The sequence below is a fragment of the Mus caroli genome, unplaced genomic scaffold (assembly GCF_900094665.2).
Source record: "Mus caroli unplaced genomic scaffold, CAROLI_EIJ_v1.1 scaffold_6030_1, whole genome shotgun sequence".
Lineage (NCBI taxonomy): Eukaryota > Metazoa > Chordata > Mammalia > Rodentia > Muridae > Mus > Mus caroli.
Genome location: NW_018390073.1, coordinates 46,359 through 67,306, shown reverse-complemented (window position 1 = coordinate 67,306; position 20,948 = coordinate 46,359). Strand labels below are relative to the sequence as shown.

The following is a 20,948-nucleotide window of genomic DNA, read 5'->3' as shown; positions in this document are numbered from 1 at the left end:
GAAAGAAGGAAGGAAGGAAGGAAGGAACAAAGAAACAAAGATAGAAAGCCAGCATTTTTCATGAATGATGCTTATCTAATTAACAGTCTATATTTAGGAATATGAAAATAGATCTATAATTATCACCTTGCAGGATACTCAACACCAAGTGGATCAACGAACTCAGAAAAGAAATCAAATAAAAAAGAAAATCACAATTGAGTAATCACAAATAGATCAAAGAAATCACAATAGAGTAATCTCAAATGGCTAAAAGGAACTTTATTTTAAAGTCCTTATTGATCAGTGAAATGCAAATAAGATGACACTGAGATTGCACTTTACACCAAATACAATGGCTGAGATCAATAACTCAGGAGAGAGTACATGCTGGCAAGGATATGGACAAAATGGAATTTTCCACTATTTATTTTGGAATTGTAGGAATGGTTCAATAAAAGGAAATCCATCAATTTAATCCACTATACACACAAACTCAAAGACAAAACCACCTGATCATCTCATTAGAATCCGAGAAAGTATTTGACAATATTTAACACCCATTCATCATAAAGGTCTTGGAAAGATCAGGAATTCAAGGCCCATACCTAAACATATTAAAAGCAATATACAGCAAACCAGTAGCCAACATCAAACCAAATGGTGATAACCATGAAGCAATCCCACTAAATTCGGGAACTAGACAGGCTTCCCACTCTCTCCTTACCTATTCAATATAGTACTTGAAGTCCAAGACAGAACATTAGACAATAAAAGGAGATCAAATGGATACAAATTGGAAAGGAAGCTCTTTGTAGATGATATGATAGTATATATAATAGTGATCACAAAAATTCCACCAGAGAACTCCTAAACCTGATAAACAACTTCAGTGAAGTAGCTTGATATAAAATTAACAGAAAAAAAAATCAGTGACCTTTCTCTACACAAAGGATAAACAGGCTGAGAAAGAAATTAGAGAAACAATTCCCTTGACAATAGTCACTAATAATATAAAATACCTTTTTGTGACTCTAACTAATGAAGTGAAAGATCTATATGATAAGGACTTCAAGTTCCTGAAGAAAGAAATCCAAGAAGATCTCAGAAGATGAAAAGTTCTCCCATGCTCATGGATTGTCAGGATTAATATAGTAAAAATGACTACTTTGCCAAAAGGAATCTAAATATTCAATGAAATCCCCATAATAACTTCAACCCAATTCTTCACAGTTACAAAGGGTAATTTGCCAATTCATCTAGAATAAGAAAAAACCTAGGGTAGCAAAAATTATTCCCAACAATATAAGAATCTCTGTTGAAATCACCATCCCTAACCTCAAGCTGTACTACAGAGAAATTACTATAAAAAATGCATGGTACTGGTATAGTGACAGAGAGGTAGACCAATGGAATAGAATTAAAGACATAGAAATGAATTCACACACCTATGGTCACTTGATCTTTGAAAAAGTTGGTAAAACCATCCAGTGGAAAAAAGACTGGATTTTCAACAAATGGTACTGGGTGAACTGGTGGTTAGCATGTAGGAGAAGGAGAATTGATCCATTCTTATCTACTTGTACAAAGCTCAAGTCTAAGTGGATCAATGTACTCCACATAAAATCATGGATACTGAAACATATAGAGGAGAAAGTGGGGAAGAGCCTTGAAGATATTGGCACAAGAGAAAATTCCTGAACAGAACACCAATTGCTTGTTTTGTAAGATCAAGAATCTCCAAATGAAACCTCATAAAATTGCAAAGATTCTGTAAGGCAAAAGACACCATCAATAAGACAAAATAGCAACCAACAGATTGGGAAAAGCTCTTTACCAATCCTAAATCACATAGGTGGGCTAATATCCAATATATACAAAGAACTCAAGAAGTTAGACTCCAGAGAACCAAATAACCCTATTAAAAATGGAGTACAGAGCTAAACAAAGAATTCTCAACTGAGGGATACTGAATGCCTGAGAAGCACCTAAAAATGTTCAACATCCTTAGGAATCAGGGAAGCATAAATCAAAACAACCCTGAGATTCCACCTCAGTCCAGTCAAAATGGCTAAGATAAAAAACTCAGGTAACAGCAGAAGGTGGCAAGGATGTGGAGATAAAGGAACACTCCTTCATTGCTCGTGAGAATCTAACCTTGTATAGCCACTCTGGAAATCAGTCTGTCTCTTCCTCAGAAATCTGGACATAGTACTACAGGAAGATCCAGCAATACTACCCCTGGGAATATTTGCAGAACTGCAACTTGTAATAAGGACACATGCTCTAATATGTTCGTAGTAGCCTTATTTATAGTAACCAGAAGCTGGAAAGAACACAGATATCCCTCAACAGATGAATGGATACATGTACACAATGGAGTAGTATGCAGCTCTTAGAAACAATAAATTTATGAAATTCTTACACAAATGGATGGATCTGGAGGATATAATCCTAAGTGAGGTAACCAAATCACAAAACAACACACATGATATTCACTCACTGAGAAGTGGATATTAGCCCAGAAACTCAGAATACCCAAGATAAAATTTGCAAAACACATGAAACTCAAAAGAAGGAAGACAAATGGGTGGATATTTCAATCCTTCTTAGAAGGGAGAACAAAGTATCCATGGAAGGAGTTACAGGGATAAAGTTCTGAGCAGAGACTGAAGGAATGACCATCCAGAGACTGTCCCACCTGTGGATCCATCCAATAATTTTGGGATTTCAAACTGGTACAACCATTTTTGAAATAAACCTGGTGGTTCCTCAGAAAATTGGAAATAGACCTACCTAGCTATACCACTTTTGGATATATACACAAAAGATGGCCCAACATATGAAGGAACACCTGCTCATATATGTTTATAGTGGCCTTGTTTGTAAGAGACCAAAAGCTGGAAGGAACACATGTCCTATAACAGAAGAATGGATACAGAATATGTGGCATATTTACACATTGAAATATTACTCAGTTATTAAGATCAAGGGCATAATGAGAATTGAAAGACAGTATATAAAACTACAAAATATCATCCTGAGTGTGGTAACCTAGACCCAAAAGGAAATACATTATATGTTCTCACCACTAAGTTGATATTAACCAAGAAAGCACAGAACACATAGGATGTATCCCACAGAGTTTCAGAAGTTTAGGAAGCAGAAAAGCCAAGATAGAGGTGAAGGAATGAGTTAATGAACTGTGGGAGGGTTGCCACAGAGTGGGGACCACGATTAGATTGTACCTAAATAAATGAATTCATTAAATGTGGTGTGTGCTTATATTTGTTCATTTACATAACAGAATGAAGCATAAAAGCAGCCAGAGATAAATCTTGATTTGAAAGCAGCAGCAGAAAAAAAAGAAAAAAAGAAAAAAAAAAAAAAGAGTCCAGATGTCACATGGACTTTTAAAACCTAAAGTCAGTCCCTAGATGTGCACCTTCCCCTAAATGGCCACAACCCCAACTCTTTCCTAATCCAGTAAACATATAAAAATGTTCTGTAAAATTCTAATCCAAAACCTTCAGTGTACAGAATACCACAAAATAATTCTTTTTTTTTTTGATCACAAAGAAATTGTTCCCATAAACTCAAAACACACAAGCAAAGGTTTTAGATGTATGCTGATTTAACCCAGGCAAATTTTCAGTATAGATATAGGAGGTAGTCATTAAGGATCCCCCATCTCCAGAAAATGACGTATTAATATATGATTGCTACAGGGAATATAATCAATTTTATATTTCAGTGTGCATATATTTCATAGTTGTTTAACAGCCATTAACTGACATGCACACATGTACATTAGTGTCATGAACTGTATTAGATAGTATAATTAAAAATTTTGGGAATGAGGGAAGGGGAAAATAAATCTGGAAAGAGTGTGATGAATGTGATAAAACACATTGTATGAAATTATCAAACAAATAATGAGCTATTAATTATCTCTATGAAGTTGCAACACATCTGAGCCTTATGTGGTTCTTAAAAATCATTGAAATACATTTTTAAAAATCTGTGATACTTAATTAATATGTTTTATATGGAAGAGTAAATTGAAAAACATTGAAAAGTACAGGGGAATATACTGTATCTTCCAATATCAATATTGGCACTGGATTAAAGATATAAATCAAGAATAGTTTGAAATGGCTGTTTTGACCTATTTCAAGGGTATGGTAATGAATATGACATTGAACTTCCTAAAAAAAAAGTATACAAAATAACTCATATTTGACTTCTACTTAGATCTTATTTTAATTGCTAGCACATTGTAGAGTACAGTAGAGAAATAGGAAGTTTTACATAAAATCTGCATTTACCTGTATCATTAGAAATCTCATTGTCTGGACAAGGTGTGCACTTGTAGCAGCAGATGGACTTGCCCTCCTGGGTTACTTTCCTGAATCCAGGTCCATAACTCTCACTGCACACAGACTGAGGGATCTGAGAAGAATGAATAATGTTATTTAATGCTTAGGGTTTTTGAAAAGTGAAAAAATAATATTTTGAAAGTCATACACTGAAAGCAAATATTTTTATTAATAATTATACTCATTTAAAAGAGTATTTGGAGTAATAAAGGATGGAGAAGCGGGGTAGCTAACAGAAATTCCCAGATGCCTGGAAAGCAAGAGAGTCCCAGCATCCATTGGGGATGACATTAGTTGATATACCCCACAAAGCAGAGAGAGAAACTTAAAAGTCCATATCCATAGGTTAGGCAAGGCCCCTGGTTGTAGGACGGGGGAACTAAGCCATCTCAAAAATATTAACTGAAATTTGTTCCAATCTAAAGAAAATATAAGGTCAAAGAGATGAATAGAGACTTACAAAAAGGTCATTCAGAAACTATCCCACTTGGTGATACATCCCAAATACAATCACCAAAGAAGACACTATTGCTTATGCCAAGAAATGCTTGCAGACAGGAGTCAGATTTAGCTGTCTCCTGAGAGGCTCTGGCAGTGACTTACCTATACAGATGAGGATGCTTGCACTTAACAATCTGACTGAGTATAGGGACCCCAATGGGGTAGTTAAGGACTGAAGGAGCTGAAAGGGTTTGCAACCCCGTAGGTAAAACAACAATATCAATGAAATAGAATCCTCAGAGCTCTCAGGGACTAAAACTCCAACCAAAAAATACACATGAAGGGATACATGGCTCCAGCAGTAAATGTAGCAGAATATGACCATATCTGGCATCAGTGGGAGGAGAGTGCCTTTGTCCTCTGAAGGCTTGATGACCAGCATAGGGAAATGACAGCAAGGGCGATGAGGGAAGAGTATGAGGGTAGGAGGTGCACCCTCATGGAAGCTGGGGATGGGGTATATGAAAGGGGGATTACAGATGAGAAACCGTGAAGGGGGATAACATTTGAAATATAAATATATAAAATAACAAATACAAAATTTAAAAAAATTAAAAAATTAAAAGATAATGCCCTTGAGAAGGCAAAAGTGTTTAAATTTTGGTCTGATAATCATCATTGTTAAAAAGTTTGGGATCTTAATGAATTCAGGACATATTTGTGAAACAATAGTGACTAGAAACATTATATTTGAGTCCATGGGGTTCACCTAGCCTAATACTAACGTTGTATTTTTTTGACACCTGTGTTAAGCATCTCAACTTCCACCATTATTGTGAATGTTGACTGTCAATATAAGAGGAATTAAAATTATTATGGAAGCAAATAAAAATATTTTTTAGGAAGAAATATATAGATCAATTTAGCTAAGATGAAAAGGCTCAGTTAAAATTTAATTGTCACTGCTTATTGTAAGAATGTCACAATTGCAGAGAAGATAGAAGAGTGCTTCAGTATTCATTGCTTCCTGCATTCAGAGGATGATATATCATTTTTACCCTCTTTCATATGAAAACCATGCATTTCAAATATAATGCCCTGCATTCTCACATTGGTCTGTAAGGTTTTTCAATTTATTATTAAACATTCCATGAGATAGCACATATTGAGAATGGAAGAACAATTAAGGATTGCTAATGAATATATTTTATGATATCTTTAAAGAAAAATATTCCATACAGGGCAAATCATTTTAATGCTTATTTCCTGTTTGGTGACATTATATAGAAAGTTATTGAATATTTAGGGGATTCAGACTTGGTGATGAAATTAGGATACAGTGGTTGGGAATAGAAAAATTAAAATATTTCCTTAATTCTAGGATACTAATTTTATTTACTGTTAATACTTGTGGATAGAAACATTTTCTTTTCATTTCCTAAGCCTCGCTTCAGTACGACCACTTGTTGTCATTCTTATATTCTTTGTAGTCTCTGATACTTCTAGAACTACAAAACAAAATTTAGTGTCATATAAAAGTCATTTATGGTCACGATATTTGATTGAACAAAAACCATGAATTTAAAATTGTTTTATGATATTAATTCCCTCAAAAGAGATTTTTGTCCTGTAATTTTATCTTACCACCTGTCCCATCCCTCATTTTTGACAAATGGAGGAAACCTAATTCTCATGAGTGAGCAATGGGAGATTATTGAACACTGTATACTTACATTGATCTTAATCAAGGAAATAAAAAGCCAGTATACTAGAATTAGTTTAAACTATTTTACACTGATAATCCAAGTGTAATGGAACTTGAGTCAATCATCATTATATCAGAGAACATAATTGTTTCAATAATATAAGCACAAAGCATTTAGATAATACATAACCCACCTCTGAAAATATTTCTGGCCATTGTATTATCTGTTCAGATAAACACAACTGTTGACCCTGGGGAGCATTAGTGGAAAAGGATCCTATTTTCACTTTTAATCCAATACCCTTTGGTAAATTCCAAATGTTAAGAATGTCATACTCTGTATCTATTGTCTGTTTACAATCTAAACTCCTTTTGTCTTTCAATTCAATATCCTTGAGGAAAGTGTAAAGCTTAAAGAGAAACATAATTTTATATTTCATTGTTCATAAGGGCAGGATAAATTCTACTGTGAACATCAACATTAATGAAGATTTCATTTATAATTAGTAAAAACTTGAGTGTTCAAAATACCATTATTATTGAACTTCAAGTAAAACTTTAGAACCAAGCTTAAGTAAACACTCAATGACAATTGATCTATGAAAAGATAAACTTTTTTTGAAACCCAGCAAGACTCATTTGCTTTTAGAATATGTTCAGAGTTACAGTGTCCAAAATGAGGATACTGATGTCAAGAAATTAATTAAAAGGCATCATTTCTATATAAACCAACATTCATTGTTTCACAGAAGTGTCCCTGTTTTAATTTCTCTTGCAACAAATATATAAAGCAATAACAATATGAATTGCCTCTATTACTGTAAGAAGGCTGCAATTCTAGATATTGATGAGTAGAAATTGATTTTGACAAAACGTATTTGCTCCTAGTATCTTATACATGATTTTGAAACATCATACATTTGATACTATCTTGACTTCTGGTAAGATTAAAAACACAAACAATTATTGATAGGAGACAAGAAAACTGAATTTTACATTGTCTAAATTAGTGTTGTTGCAAATCCCTTATGCCAGAGTGCTGACTTTAAAATACAGTAGAAAGGTCATTACCTGCCATGGAAAGAACACCATCCCTTCACCATTTTCATATGGTTGCACTTGAAGTTGCTGAATTGTCATTTCATGGAGGCTGTGAGCAACAGTATACACACCATTGTAAATACTTCTACTCTCATCACTCATGGCCCCATCAAATATGTGACGAGGGAATACATCCAAAGAAGCATTGGTTTGAGAGTTGTCCAACACATGACAATTAATGTCAGAAAATGAGCACTTGAAGAACAAATACCACAGCTTAGGAAGATAAATGTCTTCTGGGTATTTATTGGGATTAACTGTTTGAATAAATTTGGTAAATTCCAAATTCTCTCTATAATTGTGCTTAAAAATTAAGCTTCCATGGAATGGGACTATCATGAAATAATCAGCTCTGTCAATTATATGATGTTCAATGTTCATGATCCAGACATTCCATGTCAATAACCTTTGCTCAATATTCCTCATTACACCTTCTAGTGAATCAATGTCACCATAAATAATTGTTACATTTGTCTCATCCATATTTTCCCAGAATTTGGCAAAATATGAAGTCCATGTGGTGGGGGTCATTTTTACAAAAGCTAGGCAGATGCCTTTACTCTCCATCTCATCCCTAAAATCTGATAGAATTATATTTCCTTTGTGCTCATCAGGGAGGATGAAGCCAACCCATAACCACCTAAAATATACCACCAGTGAAACAATGGCAAGCGAAAGAGTTATATCCTTTGGGGCCATCTGGTAGAGAGAAGGATACTGACCACGGATAGTGAAGGATAGTGGAGGATAGTGACCACGGTCACTCAGGTGAAGATCATATGGTCCAAAAGTAATCTGAAGCAAATTGTAAAGAAGAGAAAAAAAATGTTAACATCTAAATAAATTTTATTCCTTAAGTAATAGAAGAAGACAGGAGAATATTTTAAATGTACTTTACATGTACTTCATTTAACAGAAATTTTTGTAAGGCCTCTAAGTTTCAAGGACTTACCTGGTTTCATTTACTACATAAATATTTCTCTTACAATCAAGAGAAATCTGGATTACACTCCATGTTGCTTTGATATATTTCTTTAATGTTTGGATTACTGATCAATCATTCTTTCAATTTAAAGGCACAATAACATGAACAAAGAGAAGAGACTCTTAGAACCCAAAACCCAAATTTTCTTACCTGTGGAAATTTAAAGAGTTGAAGCAATGTCCCAGTTAGAGCAGATGTTATCCAAGATGTTCCTGTCAGTGCAGCAGTGAAATTTCTCTTTTTACAATTGTAATTAGGTAAATAATTTCTCAAACCAAGAGCTGTGAGCCAATTAAAAGTATTACTATGAATGTACTTCCCAGTAAATCTGACATTTTAGAAATCAAATCCAAGAGATATGTTGGGTAAAAGATTGGGGTTCCCATTGATCTCCTCAATGGCAAATTGCAGAGCGAGAATATACTGGTAGTTCTTAAAGTTATACCTGTTTAAGTGGCATAAAAACAATAAGATAAAGGTCAACTTTACCATACACATCTACATATTTAGTACAGTAAATTATATGGTTTAATTTTGAATCTATAATATGTATAATTTAATTTCCTCACCATGAACATATGAAATAGATTAGGTAAATATGTTTGGTTTAGGCAGGTTCCTTTACCATTACTACTCATTATTTATTGATCTTCAAAGCATATATTATTTATATTTCATAGACTAATTCGTTATACATTTTGTTTATGTGTCAGGAATCATTTTCCCCCCAATAACACATCTGTTGGAATGTAGAGGTGTTTGGCTTTCTGGGGTCTTTACATATGAACCCACTATTTTACTAAAAACCCAACAAGTTTTGCAATAATATTAAATTCATAAATATTAATAAATAATATTCTGAAGAGTATTTCATGGCATGTGACCCTTGAAGCTATTTATCTGATATAATTTTTGGAGTATTGCAGCATGCATTTACTAATGTCTTAGAGAAACAAAGGAAAGCCAGCTTCTGTATGTGAATAGATGACATTAAAAGCTACAGTATCATGCCATTTATATTTGTATCATTCTATTTATGATGTTTTTATGTGTGACTGAAATGCATGCATATCTCTTAGAATGTATAGTAAGAAGTTCAGAAAGAATAAATTCAAGTTAGGACCAAAGGTTTATTCCTATTTATACATATATTTTTATCAATGCACTTATGCCTTTATGCATTTCATTCATTTCATATTTAGTTGCTTCCTTGGTTTACTCAATAACACAGTATCTTTGACTTGACTGTAAGTTGTTTTGCAAATCACACTGAACTTGAATTCAGAAATATTCACGAGTGTCTTGTTCTAGACTACTGGGAATAAAGCCTTGTACTAGCATATTTGCCTGCTGGATTTCTTTATTTTCTTATCACATATGCCTAGATCTCTTCATAGGAAACTTGTAGAGATTCTCTTGATTCACTCTCATACCCTCCATATGATCACTGGATTACAGGAATGTACTCATATTCTTGGAAGGTATGAACTCACTTCCTCACAATTGGTGTTTTCTACTCTCTGAAACCTCTCTTTTTCTGTTTAATTATATGTTTTGTTGAAAAATACCCTTTAATCTGAAAGGCTACAAATCCACACCTACAAAATAATATTCTTTACTGTATCTGTCAAAGAGGATCACAGAAAATAAAGTCATTAAGTTTTCATTATATAATTTTTTCTTCTCCCCCAGTGCTAAAAATTTAGGTCAAAAGCTGTGGAAAGAAACTAAGAGCCAGAGGTGAACTATAATCTCATGGAAAAAATAAATTCTCAAAAAAAGACGCAAGTTATATTTAGGACATCACCCTAAATATAATAACATGCAATGATATGTGAATGTTCAAGTGAATCAAAATACTAGCAAGAAAAATGGAGGTCATCATGAATTCCAAACCCTATCTAAGTAGGAATTCTTAGTTAGAGATTTATTGCTGTGAGGAGACATAATGAGCATCACTATTCTCATAAAGGAAGACATATAACTGGAGCTAGCTTATAATTTCAGATTTTTAGTCTATAATTATCATGGTGGGAACCATGACTGTAATCCTACAGAAATGGTCTTAAAAATTAATCTGACAATTTTATATCATTATCCACAGGCACCAAAATTAGAAACTGAAGGATACTAACTAGACTTGTTTTTCTTAGAAGTGTAACTCCAACATAGTGTCACACTTTCTCTAACAAGTCCATGCCTACACCAACAAGGATACATATCCCAATAGTGCCACAAAGCATGGTCAAACATCTAAAAAGAATAGTCTAAGGAGCCATTCCTCTACAAACCACTACATTCTATTCCTTGAACTGATAGTGTTGCAGCCATAAAATAGTGCAAAATGAATTTAGTCTATTTTAATTTCCCATAATCTAATATAGCCTCAACTTTGTTTGAAGTCCAAAGTTCAAAGTTTCTTCTGAAATTTATGTAACAATGCAATATAATCTCCTGAAATATAAAAATAAAAATGTAGATCACATATTTCCAATGGATAATGGAACATAATATCATTTAAATTTGAAAAAATAACAGTCAGAAAATAATGTACCAAAGCAAGATCAAATACAAGGTGAGAAAACTCCAAACACTGCAATTCCATGCCTGATTATAATTTATCTTTACATCTCCAATTCCTTTCATCTCTATTGACTTTATAACACTTCTTTCTCTTGGGCTTTTTTCATTACCTGTGTTCAGTGCCTGTGGGCAGTTGTACCACAGCTCTTTCACCTTCAACCTTCAGGCTTCTCCTTTGGAGTTTGAAAAAATGGATCTTCTATGTCTCCTTACAGAGACATATCTGTGATAATACTTGCCTTAAAAATGTCCTTAGTCACAGAGAAAGATGTCAGAACACCTTTTTTCAATCTTTGACTCTTAATGCCAGAACCACATGGCTGAACTTGCTAAGTTCCTTGCTAGAGCAATAACATGGTTCCCTTGGAAAATGAAATCTTTGCCAGTTTTCTATTCTTGCTTTCTTTTACTTTCTAAATTTTTATATCCTGAAACACTATCTGTAGACAAGGTTGTTGGCCTTAAACTCCTTTTCATATCTATGAAGCACAGATCGGAAAATTTTGTCCAGAGATTTTCAAACCCACTTAATTTTTCATTATTCATTAGGCTTTCATTAAATATCTGTATGTAGTTAAACAAAGGAATTAGGTCCTCAATCTGTACATTGTGAATTATTGTTACTCAGATTTGTACATTTTTTTAAGTATCTTCATATGCTTAAATAATAATGACCACATGCAAATCAATAAAAGGCTGTGTTGAGATTTACTTTGCCAGTATAATTAATGAATAACTACACTTTAGCTTCAGGGTAATGTCTTGAAAATTAAAATGAAGTATCATTCTTTTCCAACATATCAAAAGAAAACACTAATACTGATCTCCTCCTTTTCTACTTGAGTCAACATTGCAGACATCAAATTACACTCAGAAACATTTTTTTTCCACATGCTTCTTTGGTTGGCTCATTAAGCAGTATGTAAAATATTTCATTGCTTTCCTTTAAAAAAGTCCCTAAGTCAATCTTCCCCCCAAACAAACAAACAAACAAATAATCAAACGAACAATAACCAAAATAACAAAACAAAAAATAAAAAACATAGTCCTTCAAAGTAATAACCCTTTTTCTAATATCAACCTTTGTCTTCTTTGCGTTTGGTGGATGTGAAGACCCACAACAACCATAATATGTCTTATGAAGGAAAACTTACACTTTCAGATATCTTGTCCATTTAATCCTGGTGGAAAGCAATGCATTATACAGGCAGAAATGGTCTTTGACAAGAACCTGAGAGTTATACATTTTTATCCACAAGCAGCAGATGTGAAGGCCCTGAAGAGAACTGAAATTCTTAGAGTTTTAAATCACCATTTACTACTCCAACAAGGCCAGTCAGTATGGGCCAGGCATTCACATACATGAATCTCTGGGGGATAATTTCTACTAACAGCACAAAAATATTGCTATTTGATATCTTCTGGAAGCCGAATCTTCAATAATGTAATTTCTTCTAGACTTCTTATTCTGGGATGGCTGACCCTCAAAGATATCAAGGGAAAACACAGTGCTCTTTATTAAGAATTGTATTACACTTTGTCAGGAGCAGTTTTTCTGAGTGCAGAGATGATTTTACGATGTTGTAAGATCTTCCTAATTTACCATCCTAAAAATAGCAATAGTATTTTGTTAATGAATTAAATTTATCCTTAGCTTCATGCCTTGGACCAGAAAGCATAGTAGGAACTTGAGCATGTCCAATAGAGAAAAGACAATTTCTAAATTGAAGCAAGATTTGTAATTCTGTAAAGTTTGGGCTAAAATTGCAAAATAGCTATTAAAAAGTGACACAGAACTTTTAAAAGGGGCTTGTCCTTAGTATTTAAAAGCCAGAACTACTGTCATAAGCGCCATTGGGTATATAATGGTTTCTTGTGTGAGTAAAATAGTTTTAAGTTTTAATAATTGAGATGAGCTGTTTGAGAAGGAGTCAGGTATAAATATCTATGTGAAGGTTAAGTCATGTAATGCCAAGGGTTGCTTGATTCAGCTGTTGGATATGTTTCTATTGTCAAATGGATTGGTTGCCTGAGGCTGTTCAATTACCAATACTGTTTGAGGGGCCTGAGGCAGGATCCTCACAGTTTCCCTGGTTTGATAAGATTCCTATATTATTAGGGATTATTGTAGCACCAAAAAAGGCAGTGACGTTTTTATGGAAGCTAGTTTGGCACTCTTTATGACAGTGGTACCCATTGATTCCAGATGGATATCTGGTTGGATTTCTGTTCTGAGTGGGGCCAGGAGCATTAAAATTTATGGGATGTCCTGCCTTACTGAGACATTGTTTGCTGTTATGTCCAAGCTTTCTCCCTGAATAATTTTGTGAAACAAGCCTGATTTACTAAATTTTTTCTGTCTTTGATTAATAAGATTTTGGATAGTGTTAGTGTTCTGGCCTCCTGACATGGTTGAAATGAATATATGTTGAAAATATGAAGTAGAAATCTCTGCAAATGCTTTAAATAAATTTCTAGACTTTTAAACTGTCTTTCAAAGAGATTATCAAGTGAGTGTAGCATTTTCAAAGGATATATCTTTTAAAATAATATCTTTTGCTTCAGAGCCTCTATCAGGTGGTCAACAGGGTCATCTTTAATATATTTTTGGTTTCTTTATTATATTATCAAATCTTTTGGAAATTTGATATCTCTACAATGCAAGCATCTCTATGCTTTGTGATTTGCAGCTGCAATTTTTACTAGAACTTCCTTTATCACTTTTTTGTGATTTGTTTCTTCAAAATATTCCCCCATTCGCATAAACATTTCATATGTTAATATATTCTCCTCTTTTGTCAAACATCTTAGATAACTCTTTTTCAGCCAAGTTCATATATGAACACATGAACAAAGACATAAACACAAACAAAAAGAAGGAGAAAAGATAGTCATAATAATATCAATATGATGGCAAGCAAGAGATACAGAAAAAAAAACACAGCAAGATCAAAAACCGGGCTTGCTGGGTATAGGAAAATTGCTTATACTACCTACTTGAGTATATCTAAGAAATTAACTAAAACCCTATTTTATTCATGCATGCATGTGTTTTGAAATTAATTTCATTTTTATTTGAAAGATTAATAAAGTCATTTCATATAAAAACTAAAAATGATAAAAATCAACAAATACAAATTATAAAGGATAGCAGGCAGATAAAATGTAAATGAAATAATATATTCTGGAGGACAAAACTTGATAATAAGGATGTTTAATTTGACAATTAAGACCAATGACATTTTTTCATGTATAAACACTATATATACAAATAAATACATATATTCAAATAAAGACATATAAAAATTTAAAGAAGCATATGATTTTTGAGAATTCTGTATAGGCAGGGAATTAAATAACAATCAATACAAACTGAGCAGATTAACTCAATATCTACAGTCACAGAACAATGATCAGAATCAACTTCTATAAAACAGACTTGATCACACTCTTTTGCATACCTAATTATTAAAGCACATGCTTTATCATAAATATATTTTGAAAATGAAAACTATTTTTATCATTTATATTCTTGAGATTATAAAATGATTGCATAATTTCCCCCTTTCATCCTCTCTAGGCAAATTCTTATGCACTTCCTTTCTCATTTTAATTACATGAAGTCAAGTCTTCCCAAGAAGACTTGAACTCACTAGTCATGCATTCACACACATGCAAACGCCCCTCACAGGTACAACCACAAAAAATCAAACATACACACAAACATACATGTATCCTCACACACACACACACACAAACAAACAATAGAAGCATCCCTTTAACTGCACACACACACACACAATTCTAGGTAACTAATGAATGTTGTGAAATAGTTTACCCAACGTTTAATATCCTTCCACAGGAAATATTATAATTTTCCCATGAAATATTTTATGTAAAATCACTCTACATCTGTCTATTAGATAAAGAATGATTAAGTTTTAGTTGGATGCACACACCCACTTCTAGAAGATGAATGGTAAAATAAACCTTACAGTGCTGACAAAAACATACCATCAGTCCTTACCACAGTGAGAACTTGCCAAACCAACTTATGCCTCAAGCCTGAAATATATGCTATAAGCTGCTTTTTTTTTTGTATTTTTAAATTTGATTGACTATAACTCTGCATGTTATGTCTTCCTTAGAATATACACAGAGAAAAAGAGAGCTCACAAAGAAAGATGTTACTGACAAGGACAAGTACAAATGGATGAATGAAGGCAAGAGGTTACAGCAGGGCAAGCACCAAAAAAGAACTTTTGTAGTTAACTCAAATAAAAATAAGGCCATGAAGGAATTGTGTTTGCATTAAAATTCAGTTAATGTTTTTGTACTAAAAACTGCATTTCTTAAATTCAAAGGAAGAGTGAGATCAATTATAAGGCCATTTCAGAATCACAATATAGTTAGGAATGGGGCCATATTTATTGCTCATATTAGTGAGAGAAGACAGGGTGGAAAGAATCCAGAATGACATTACTTACATGAGAAATGTTTGAGAAAATCGGCATGCCTTTTAATATGAAAATTGCACACAATTGTGCATAGCCCTAATAACATAATAAAATCTATTAAAAACAATACTGCTTAGAATGGAATTCATATGATATGTCAATTTTATTAAACTATGAAGAGTAAAACCATACTAGTTGCTCATATATCTGGAAGTACAGTCTGTACAGTGAAGTGCTTGCAGCTGCACCAAATATGAGAAACATATAATCATGCACATTGGTACCTGAACTTCTGAGAGTAACGGGCACCAGAAAAGTGGATTTATAAGGAGCATTAATCATAACAAAATAGAAAACAACTAAAGTTGTTTTCTACCCAACAACTAAAGTTGCCCCATCAACTAAGCATATGAGAAAATATTATGATTTCTTTTGAGTCAACACATGATTCCCTAAAAATTTATAAATATCGTTAAATAATTTACCCAAAAAACAAATTTTATGTACCCATAATTGATATGTTTACATGATTCAAAATTAATGTGTCCAACAAAAAAAAAAACCGATTAAGTTTAAATTTATATCTAAACATTTTTCTTCTCCACTCTCTTGGATTTATTAACTTAATACCTCAAAAGATTTCAATAAGCACAGAGCATAATCTCATAGAGCATAATTCACCGTTACACTTTATTTGATGTTTTTAATTGTTATTTTGGCAGATTCCCTTTTAGAGATTCTAAAATTTTTCCTGAATTTCTTTTGGTCATTTTCTGCTTCTTGATTTCTAACTTATTTCTTCTTGTGTTCACAGAGATAAATAAGAAGTACTGTTTTATTTCCATGCCACACTACCTATTCCATACACACATAAGAATGTATTCTTGGGAAAGGAATTCTGACTTGGATAAAAACATCTTATATACTTTATTAAGAAACATACAAGAATATTTTTGTCCAACTCAGCAATACCTGTCTAACACTATCCATTAACCTGGATTATTTAACTAAAGCTAAGTAATTGCACTAGAATAAAACTGTTATAGTCACAAAGTCTTGGTAGACACATATATAAGCATGAGAGAAACAGGTATACACAGGTTAGCTGTCAGATAAAAATTTAAGTTATCAAACATACACTTATAAAAAAACCATGAGATACATGAAATATCTATGTACCATAGAAGTATTTTCCACTTCTGAATGTGATGTTGTTAACTCTGGAATCAGCTGCATGTAACACACATTCCATCTTCACTCAAGTATTACAACATTCACACAGAACATATAGCATTTAGTGACATCATCTAATATTACAGGTGCAATCAGTACTTCCAACATGCTAAGAATAATAAGGACAGGCTTAGAATAAATCATTCTTCCTTGAAATCATAACAATGAAAATTCTTCAGTCATTGTGGCATAACAAAAATTACAAATGAGAGATTATCGTTAACAATAAAAATGAAACTAAAGTGAACACAGTTGAAGTTTCAATTTCCTTTCCCCCTAAGTGAGGAAAATAATCTGAAAGGAAATTATAACTGATGAAAATATTTTAGAAATTCTAAGAATGAATTTGTCAAAATAAATATACTAAATTAGTAAATTTTAATGACTATACCATATAACATATAAGAACTCTGAACTCAAAAAATATATAATTGAACTCACTGTATTTTATTGTCCCAATAGTAGTATGGGATAGTTGAATGTGGCTTTTTTTTCCCAGTGTGGAATGTGTGAAGTGGGAAAAATGCACCAATCACAACATCTCCTTCATGGTGAAATTCTTCAGAGATTTTGTAATAACATCTACTGATATTGTACATAGCAGCAGAGACAAATTTGTTTATTTGTAAGAACCAGAAGATAAAAATCTAAGAGAACATCCTATTAGTACATGGGTCTGCTTGATGCAGAACAGTGTCCAGTACATATATGCTTGGTTGAGGTGTTTGTGACTATGCATGTTTTGTATTTGTTGATGACTCAGTCTTTCACACTAATTATTCCAAGGGATATAGAATGACATTGGGAATTTTGAAACTATTTCTTCACATGGACTCTGCTGCTGAGGCCTTCTATTCAAGTGCAAACCAAGTTTGGAATTATTTTTGTTCACATTCTCCACTAGCCAAAGGCATTATTACTTCAGCACAAACTACAAACAGAAAAATATGTTGTTGTTGACACCTAAGAGAAATCTTTCTGTAGAGAACAATTCTTTCATTTAAGATCAACCTCAGGGTTGATCTTCTCTTGGGATGAATTGTCTAGCCATTTGTATCAAGAAACCTTTAATATGAAAAACAATTTAGGCTGTTCCCACAGATTCACTCATAAGAGGCTAACTACTGAAAAGTGAAAATTCTAAAATGATAGCATTGTAGGTATAACCACTCAAAATTAATATATTGCATAGCTTTTGCTGTCAACTAAAAAGTGTGATTTTAGGAAACATCTTCCTAGACATTTGGTTCAATATGCATTGGTGTACATTATCCCAACATTTTCTGGTTTTAGTACAAGAAAGGGAATTTATCTCTAATATCTTTAGATTTTACACAATAATTAAACTTATGAAAATTGTCCCAGTATGAATTATTATTATAAGGTCTAGATCATTTGTATTTACAGCTTTCAGTAAATTACATCTATTTTATCTTATTTAGTCCAAAGCTCTGTAAAGGGATTACATAAAATGAGCAAAATTAAAACTGCATTTCAAGTTGATACTTAGAAGACAACCTTAGGAAATGTTGGTTTTTACGTCTATGAGCATGATAGTATTATCATAACTTCTCTGATTAATGTTAAGTTTGGATTTAGGAATCTCTATCATGTATCTACTTTTCAAACCCATCAAATACATGTCCAAGAAAAATTTTACCTGAGTAAGAAGGATGTTTTTTTTTTTTTTTTTTTTTTGGTTTTTCGAGACAGGGTTTCTCTGTGTAGTCGTGGCTGTCCTGGAACTCACTTTGTTTAGACCAAGTACCTTCTTAAATAAAAGACAGAGATATAATGAGTACTGTGACAGTCACCCAAATTTTACCTGTGTCAGTGGAGACATCCATTTTGGCAGCCATGCCCAGAAATTCTGACTGTGAAGCAGAAATTTTTAGGAATCTTCTACCTTTTCTAGAAAACATGGGATAATTGCCTATTCAGTATTCTGCTTGTCACAGTTTGTACTGTATACTTTCATTAGTCAAGGTAAAGGGCATTTTATAGCCCAGTGGCCAGTTTTCACAGATTTGTAGCAATCTCAAGGAGAAAATTAACCTTTGTCCATGATTTTCTTTGGTTCAGATACAGAGTGCTGCCTTACTTGACTTGTCTATCACTTGTCTTTCATAGAAAGCTCTTTTATTAAAATATCTTAAATGCCACATTCCCAAGGTCTCTGAGTGTGTGAAAACTACCTACCTTTATAAAGTCTATCAAAATAGAAAAAAAAAAACTTTTCTTTTTCCTTGTTAGGTATTCTAAGCTTAAGCTGCAAACCATGTACAGCAATGTTAGGCTATCCACATACTTAAGTGCATCATTTGTGAGCATGGCCACAGTGTTTGTTCTTAGTGCACTAAAGGATTTTATCATTGGTAAAATGACTGACTTCCAACAAGAATTTCTTATTTATTACTAACAGTGTATATATATCAGTAGCTTTCTAAGTATAGAAACTTAAGCTAAGGATTTTAAATTCAAGCTCTTTTATTATCAATTTAAACATGTAATCATGGACACAGTCCATACGGAGACAGCCCACTTAAATGAGCATGAAAGTACGTGCAAAATACTCACTCCATAGGTTAAATGGAAATGGCTATTTCTAACCTGCCAAATGCTATTGCAGGAAATCATACAGAAATTATTGTATCCAGGATTACTTTGACATGGCAATAGGTATGAGTACTCTATTAGTTGAAGGGACACAAGTGTCTCTTCCCAGAGATAAGGAGAATTAATCTCATTTTAGCAAGCAGTCACCTCCTTAAACTTTCTGATGGATTCGGTCTCCTGTCTAAATCACTGACTTTGGAAAAGGATTTTCTTGGAAACCAAAAAACCTATATTTTTACTCATGTAAATTATTTAACAGTTTGTTGATGAGTAATTCTCAAATACCTAAGTAGTTAAACATACATCTTAAATTAACTATTGTTAATCCAATTAGATCTTTATGACAATAACTTTTCAATCATCTTCCAAAATAATTACTACTCTAAGAAATTTCATACTTATATCACTTTCATATTTTAAAAGGAGATACAATATTCTAACTTTCTTTTCCTTTTCCCCACATATTTACTCCTAGTTTCACGCCCTAACAGTAGACAGAAGAGAAAGGAGAGAGAGAGAGGCACACAAAGAGATCCATGAATATTTTTCTTTCATCATTGACCATCTAAAAACTGCAACCAACCTTCCTATATGACCAAAATCTGGCAACAGCAACCATCCTTTCCACCTCTCCCAGTAAAGAAAGAATTGTTCTCTACAGAAAGCTTTCTCTTAGGTGTCAACAACAACATATTTGGAGACACTTATAAAATAGGGATATTGGACATGTCTTGGGAGAGTTAGCTCTTTCATTCAGTATACACGCCTTTTGGGAACATCTGTAACCAGAAAACAACAAGCTTACCTGATGCAGTCATTGAGACTGGAACACCTATGGCTAGTGTCTTTGAAACTGTCTTGGATGCAAATTTTGAGGAAACACCTCTACCCGACAGAACTCTGGAAGAGATGTTGGTTTTACCATCTTAGAGGAGAACATTTTCAGGATGATATTAACTTTATTGTTGTCTGGTGCTTTTGTTCTGAAAATCAACAATGTTTTAAAAGTAACATTGTTGGAACTTTTTTGCATTTATATATTTATGAAAAGTGTGGTATGCACAAAGCAACTAATGTTGGCTCTGCTCTATGAAAGAACATGTGTATGGATTCTGTCCTTTTTTTAAGCCATATTGGGCTGCATAAAGAAACTATAAGTTTCAGTGTCTCTGATTTTATGTGAAGTTCCTTGATCCACTTAGATTTGACCTTAATACAAGGAGATAGGAATGGATCAATTCGCATTCTTCTACATGATAACCGCCAGTTGTGCCAGCACCATTTGTTGAAGATGCTGTCTTTTTTCTACTGGATGGTTTTTGCTCCCTTGTCAAAGATCAAGTGACCATAGGTGTGTGGGTTTATTTCTGAGGGTTCAATTCTATTCCATTGGTCTACTTGTCTGTCACTATACCAGTACCATGCAGTTTTTATCACAATTGCTCTGTAGTAAAGCTTTAGGTCAGGCA

The 20,948-nt window shown here is 33.2% G+C and overlaps 1 protein-coding gene across 1 annotated transcript in view; it reads right to left on the bottom strand.

Moving 5' to 3' along the window:
• LOC110288468 (vomeronasal type-2 receptor 116-like) overlaps nt 1-17,522 on the bottom strand; it is a 42,542-nt gene extending 25,020 nt beyond the window's left edge. The window contains 5 exon segments of the mRNA XM_021154808.1: nt 4,308-4,431; nt 6,699-6,914; nt 7,576-8,400; nt 8,741-9,035; nt 17,305-17,522. Of these exon segments, the coding sequence (XP_021010467.1) occupies nt 4,308-4,431; nt 6,699-6,914; nt 7,576-8,400; nt 8,741-9,035; nt 17,305-17,522 (1,678 nt within the window).
• Nucleotides 17,523-20,948: the final 3,426 nt, after the last annotated feature.